Genomic DNA, 5,859 nt, shown 5'->3' with positions numbered 1-5,859 from the left:
TTTTTTTTTTTTTTTTAATTTCCACTCGCGGCTTTGAGAGACGCTCGAAAGTGCGCGTCTTCTGAAAAACATTCGAGACCGGTTATTGAATTTAAATGGCGCAATCTTGTCCGGGTAACGAGTAATCGAGTGATCGAGTGACCAGGTGCATTTAATGGACGGTAACTTTCGGTTCGTTCCTTGCGAAACACACCGCGCGCCTCCTCTCTGCTCCACTCTTACTTCTCTCACTTAAACACGCACGCATCTTCTCTCTTATTCATTTGTTAATAAATTTTTCGTTGTTAAATTTTGATTTTTCTCGACGAAACTTAACACGTCGCGCAGAAATTTCTCAAGAAAATCGTTCGCTTTCGCGCGAGCGTCTAACGCTCTCGAGCGTTGTATATACATATATATATATATACATATATATATATATATATAGATTGACTTTTGCGGCGCGCGTTTACATCATCCGTTCCAACGGTCGCGTCTGCTTTTTTAAGCGATGGAAAGTGACCCGGCGTGTTTTCCCAAAGAGAGAAAAAAATCCGTCGAGCGTGAGCCCGTGAGCCGCATCGGGATACGAAATCTCGTCGGATTAAAACCGTGCGCGCACACAGGCAAAAGTAAAAGGATCCCCGCCTCCTCTCCCGACGACTCGATTCGCCGACACGGTCTTGATAATTACGACGTGAAGGAAAATAGCGAAAGCAGCTCCGGTTCTTCGCGGGGGGGAAGGGAGGGAGGGAGGGAGGAGGAGGAGGAGGAAAAAGAGGTCTCTCTCTCTACCGCCGCGATGCGGCACTAAAGCACGATTAAATGATCGGTGGGTCGTTAGGCGAGTAAGGAAGAGCTTCGCTCGAGCTGAACTTTTATATACATACGTGCACACATTGACGATTAAGTACCGTCTCTTCCGCACACGCTAATAGCCCGTGCCCGGGGGATTATGCAGAAGAACGAAAAAAAAAAAAAAAAAAAAAAAAACCATTCTGTTACATTAATTGACTCTCTTCTCGGTGATCGTTCGAGATTGAACGGCGAATGTTTCATGCTTATTAGCGATTACCTTTGCTCTCCTCCGGAGAGATGATTGACAGTCGCGCGAGGAGGACGCGACTTGTTTGAAAGGCGCGCTAAACAACGAGCGTTCATCGTTGTCTCCTTATATATCTCGCGACAAATTCACAAAAATCGCGCAATTACGAGTCACAGCGCGACAATCTGAAAAGGAGAAAGCGCAATTGTAATCCGGTTGATTATAGCTGCTGATTATACGGTCGCGTCGTCGAATTCCCTCGTCAAATTACGACGGGCAGTAGGATCACGAGAAATATTGAATTGAATCGAAATGTCCATTGCAAATCGAGTTTTTTTTTTTTTTTTTTTTCTATAAGCGTTGTATCGCGCCTCGCGCACTTTACTCGTTTAAATTAATCACATTAAATCGCCAAGGCGCCTATAATGATAAGGTAATAATTCATCGTGACGCCGCGTAACGAACTCGAAGTTATTTAGCACAGATTATAAACGCGTCATAAATAACTTACATTTATTGCTTTATCATTGCTTGTCATATTGCTTTTATATATTTTAATAAATAATACACGTATAATATATATGTATTATTTATATAAAATATATTACGCGTACATACATATATATATTTATTAATAAAATATATTAATAAATTTATATATACAAATAAAATATACATTAAATATATTTTATACGTATTAATAATATGTAAATTTATTATTCCACAATCGTGTCATTCCCTGCTGTTTACGTTTTTTTTTCTTTGCAGAGCACGATTTTTGTGATCGCCTGCTCGTCGATCGCGCTGGTGCTGGCGAAACCGGCGCCGGAACCGCCGGTGAGCTCGTACTTTCCGCCCTCCGGTGGTGGCGGCGGCGGCGGCGGCGGTGGTGGCGGCGTGTCCAACAGCTACGGGCCGCCCGCCGATCGCTACGGACCGCCGCAGCAAAATCCCGTGATCCACAAACACGTGTACGTGCATGTGCCGCCTCCGGAAGCGCCTGAGTACAAAGCGCCTAAACAGGTTCCGTTGCCGCAGCCGCCGCAGAAGCACTACAAGATCGTGTTTATTAAAGCGCCGACACCGCCGACGCCGACCGCGCCTCAGCTGCCGCCGCTACCGCAACCGGACGAGGAGAAGACGCTCATCTACGTGCTGGTTAAGAAGCCGGAAGAGGCGCCCGACGTTGTACTACCGACGCAAGCGCCGACGCAGCCAAGCAAGCCGGAAGTCTACTTCATCCGCTACAAGACTCAGGTAACAGGATCTCTCATTTTTCTCTCTCGCTTTTCTTTTTTTTACAAGTAGTTTGACGTAACATCTTTTATGCAACATCGCTCGTCGGAAATTCCAAAAGCAAGATGGCGAACTAAATCTATCAAATCGATTTGATCTGTAAAATTGGTTTCGTTTTTTTTTTTTTTTNAAAAAAAAAAAAAAAAAAAAAAACCATTCTGTTACATTAATTGACTCTCTTCTCGGTGATCGTTCGAGATTGAACGGCGAATGTTTCATGCTTATTAGCGATTACCTTTGCTCTCCTCCGGAGAGATGATTGACAGTCGCGCGAGGAGGACGCGACTTGTTTGAAAGGCGCGCTAAACAACGAGCGTTCATCGTTGTCTCCTTATATATCTCGCGACAAATTCACAAAAATCGCGCAATTACGAGTCACAGCGCGACAATCTGAAAAGGAGAAAGCGCAATTGTAATCCGGTTGATTATAGCTGCTGATTATACGGTCGCGTCGTCGAATTCCCTCGTCAAATTACGACGGGCAGTAGGATCACGAGAAATATTGAATTGAATCGAAATGTCCATTGCAAATCGAGTTTTTTTTTTTTTTTTTTTTCTATAAGCGTTGTATCGCGCCTCGCGCACTTTACTCGTTTAAATTAATCACATTAAATCGCCAAGGCGCCTATAATGATAAGGTAATAATTCATCGTGACGCCGCGTAACGAACTCGAAGTTATTTAGCACAGATTATAAACGCGTCATAAATAACTTACATTTATTGCTTTATCATTGCTTGTCATATTGCTTTTATATATTTTAATAAATAATACACGTATAATATATATGTATTATTTATATAAAATATATTACGCGTACATACATATATATATTTATTAATAAAATATATTAATAAATTTATATATACAAATAAAATATACATTAAATATATTTTATACGTATTAATAATATGTAAATTTATTATTCCACAATCGTGTCATTCCCTGCTGTTTACGTTTTTTTTTCTTTGCAGAGCACGATTTTTGTGATCGCCTGCTCGTCGATCGCGCTGGTGCTGGCGAAACCGGCGCCGGAACCGCCGGTGAGCTCGTACTTTCCGCCCTCCGGTGGTGGCGGCGGCGGCGGCGGCGGTGGTGGCGGCGTGTCCAACAGCTACGGGCCGCCCGCCGATCGCTACGGACCGCCGCAGCAAAATCCCGTGATCCACAAACACGTGTACGTGCATGTGCCGCCTCCGGAAGCGCCTGAGTACAAAGCGCCTAAACAGGTTCCGTTGCCGCAGCCGCCGCAGAAGCACTACAAGATCGTGTTTATTAAAGCGCCGACACCGCCGACGCCGACCGCGCCTCAGCTGCCGCCGCTACCGCAACCGGACGAGGAGAAGACGCTCATCTACGTGCTGGTTAAGAAGCCGGAAGAGGCGCCCGACGTTGTACTACCGACGCAAGCGCCGACGCAGCCAAGCAAGCCGGAAGTCTACTTCATCCGCTACAAGACTCAGGTAACAGGATCTCTCATTTTTCTCTCTCGCTTTTCTTTTTTTTACAAGTAGTTTGACGTAACATCTTTTATGCAACATCGCTCGTCGGAAATTCCAAAAGCAAGATGGCGAACTAAATCTATCAAATCGATTTGATCTGTAAAATTGGTTTCGTTTTTTTTTTTTTTTTTATAAATAAATCCGGGAACTCTATTTTCGCGATTTCCGAAACGCAACGTGTTGCGCAATTCTCAGTTGCTCAACGTTGGCTAACGCACATACGTGACGAATAGTCATGACGCTTTTAATGCGATCATCGAAATAGAAGAGTCGTTTCGAGCGAATTCCAGGACGGAGGAATTACGATCTAATGACGAAACGAAAGAAAGTGAAGTGTCACGCGGTCGTGGAATACAAATTGCTCATTTCGTTGACGGCGGATGACGCGGCGCCTTTTTTTTTTTTTTTTTGCGCGCGCACTCAGATATGCGAATTAGACGCGTCGTCCATAAATAATCCTCGCACGTTTATCTGTGTTTCGAACAATTTAAATACGAATCTTAATTAATTACGAACGAATCTTGCACGCGACTCGAATAAAAAAAAAAATGTGACCGCGGTAAATGATGATGATGACAATGATAATGATGATGATGACGATGATGATTTTTGCGCAATTACGGAAAGTTTCTCCTCTCTCAAATACATATCAGCGCGAGGTCAATTGAAGAGAAAGATATCTATTAATTGCCGTGCACCCTAATCACTACGGGAATTGATTATAAAAAAAAAAATATTACTTATATACCTACACTATATATTTCCGAATAAACTATCGGCTTGAATGTTCACCGGATCAATCAACGGGTTTTTTTTTTTTTTTTTTTTTTTTTTTTTTTTTACCGAAAAGTTTCTCTAGCGCTTCTATATATAATACTAGTTTTTATCTACATCTACGGGTAACTAAACTCGAGAGTTGCGCGAACCGCGCCACACGCCGTGGCGAACCGAATTCCCGCGAACCGCGCGGAAAAGATCGTGATCGCGCGCACGAACAACTCTCCCGAACGACTCTCTCTCTCTCATCTTGTTCCTTAACATAGAATTTATTTTTTTTTTTTTGCATTACAGAAGGAGCAAGGTGGCGGCGAGTACGGCCCACCTGGGCAACAGCCGGGACAACCCATCGACAGTTACGGAGCACCGCATCCGGGCCCCAGCGGGCCGTACTAGATCTCTCGTCGGACGAAGAAGCACGCACACACAAATCGGTCCGCCGATCTTCCATAAAAAAAAAAAAAAAAAAAAAAACACACGGCGTCTTGGACAGTCACTCTCACGGAGACTGGTTTTTTTTCTTCTCGATCGCGTTTCGCGCAAAATAACCGTGACGCGAACGTCATCGGTCTCCCGGACAAGTGGATCTTAATCATTCGTAGGAGGGATGTATATATTTGCCTGTATCTTCGTAAGATAATAAGCCGCATTTGATGTTTAAAGATGCTCAAAGAGACAGACGTTTCGTGTTTGCTAAATCGTTGACACGTTTTCTCACAAGCGCACACACAGACACACACACACACACACACACGCACTAACACGCACATGTACATTTGCGCGTATGGTCCTCGAAACGTTTAATCCGAGTGTCGAGTAAGAAAAAAGAGAAAAATGCGAAACAAATTATTTTTGTACGAAACGTCGATGTTTCTTTTGTATCTTTTAAGAAAATAATCGTAAATATACATTTTTTTATATGAAACAACTTCGTCGATAATTGTTGATCAACCTCTCGTCTCCTTTCACTTCAAGAGAGTTGGTTTGTTTTTTTTCTTTTTTTTTTTTTATACATCAAACCTCTCTTTCGCCTATCTTTTTACTAGCGATACGGTACGGAGTCGGATATCGAAATCGGTATGTATTTTTTTTTTTTTTTTTTTTTTTTTTTTCGAATTTGCACACGTAAACGTTACGCTGGATATAACTACTTATCTTTCCCTTGCTGTTGTTCGTCTTTCTATGTGGGTCAACGCCTCTACCTTCCTACAGTCTTATCTCAGATAACTCGGAGATATCACTCGAGAAAAGAAAATTCGCC

General features: G+C 42.9%; 2 protein-coding genes across 2 annotated transcripts in view; both read left to right on the top strand.

Moving 5' to 3' along the window:
- LOC109853464 (extensin-3-like) overlaps positions 1-2,432 on the top strand; it is a 3,611-nt gene extending 1,179 nt beyond the window's left edge. Inside the window, exon 2 of the mRNA XM_020425615.1 lies at positions 1,793-2,432. Within this exon, the coding sequence (XP_020281204.1) occupies positions 1,793-2,332 (540 nt within the window). The 3' untranslated portion in view covers positions 2,333-2,432. The remainder of the gene's footprint in view (positions 1-1,792) is intronic.
- Positions 2,433-2,950: 518 nt separating this feature from the next.
- LOC109853463 (leucine-rich repeat extensin-like protein 1) lies at positions 2,951-5,229 on the top strand. The gene is made up of 3 exons (XM_020425614.1): positions 2,951-2,958; positions 3,296-3,782; positions 4,893-5,229. The coding sequence occupies exons 1-3, from the start codon at positions 2,951-2,953 to the stop codon at positions 4,992-4,994; spliced, it is 597 nt and encodes a 198-aa protein (XP_020281203.1). The 3' UTR covers positions 4,995-5,229.
- The last annotated feature ends 630 nt before the right edge of the window (positions 5,230-5,859 follow it).

Source organism: Pseudomyrmex gracilis, unplaced genomic scaffold (genome assembly GCF_002006095.1).
Source record: "Pseudomyrmex gracilis isolate BER0280 unplaced genomic scaffold, ASM200609v1 scaffold_48, whole genome shotgun sequence".
NCBI lineage: Eukaryota > Metazoa > Arthropoda > Insecta > Hymenoptera > Formicidae > Pseudomyrmex > Pseudomyrmex gracilis.
The sequence above is the reverse complement of the archived record's forward strand: the minus strand, read 5'-3'. Positions and strand labels throughout refer to the sequence as shown.

Coding starts and splice junctions, on each gene's coding strand:
- LOC109853463 (XM_020425614.1), top strand. Junction 3,783..4,892: donor TCATCCGCTACAAGACTCAG/GTAACAGGATCT, acceptor TTTGCATTACAG/AAGGAGCAAGGTGGCGGCGA.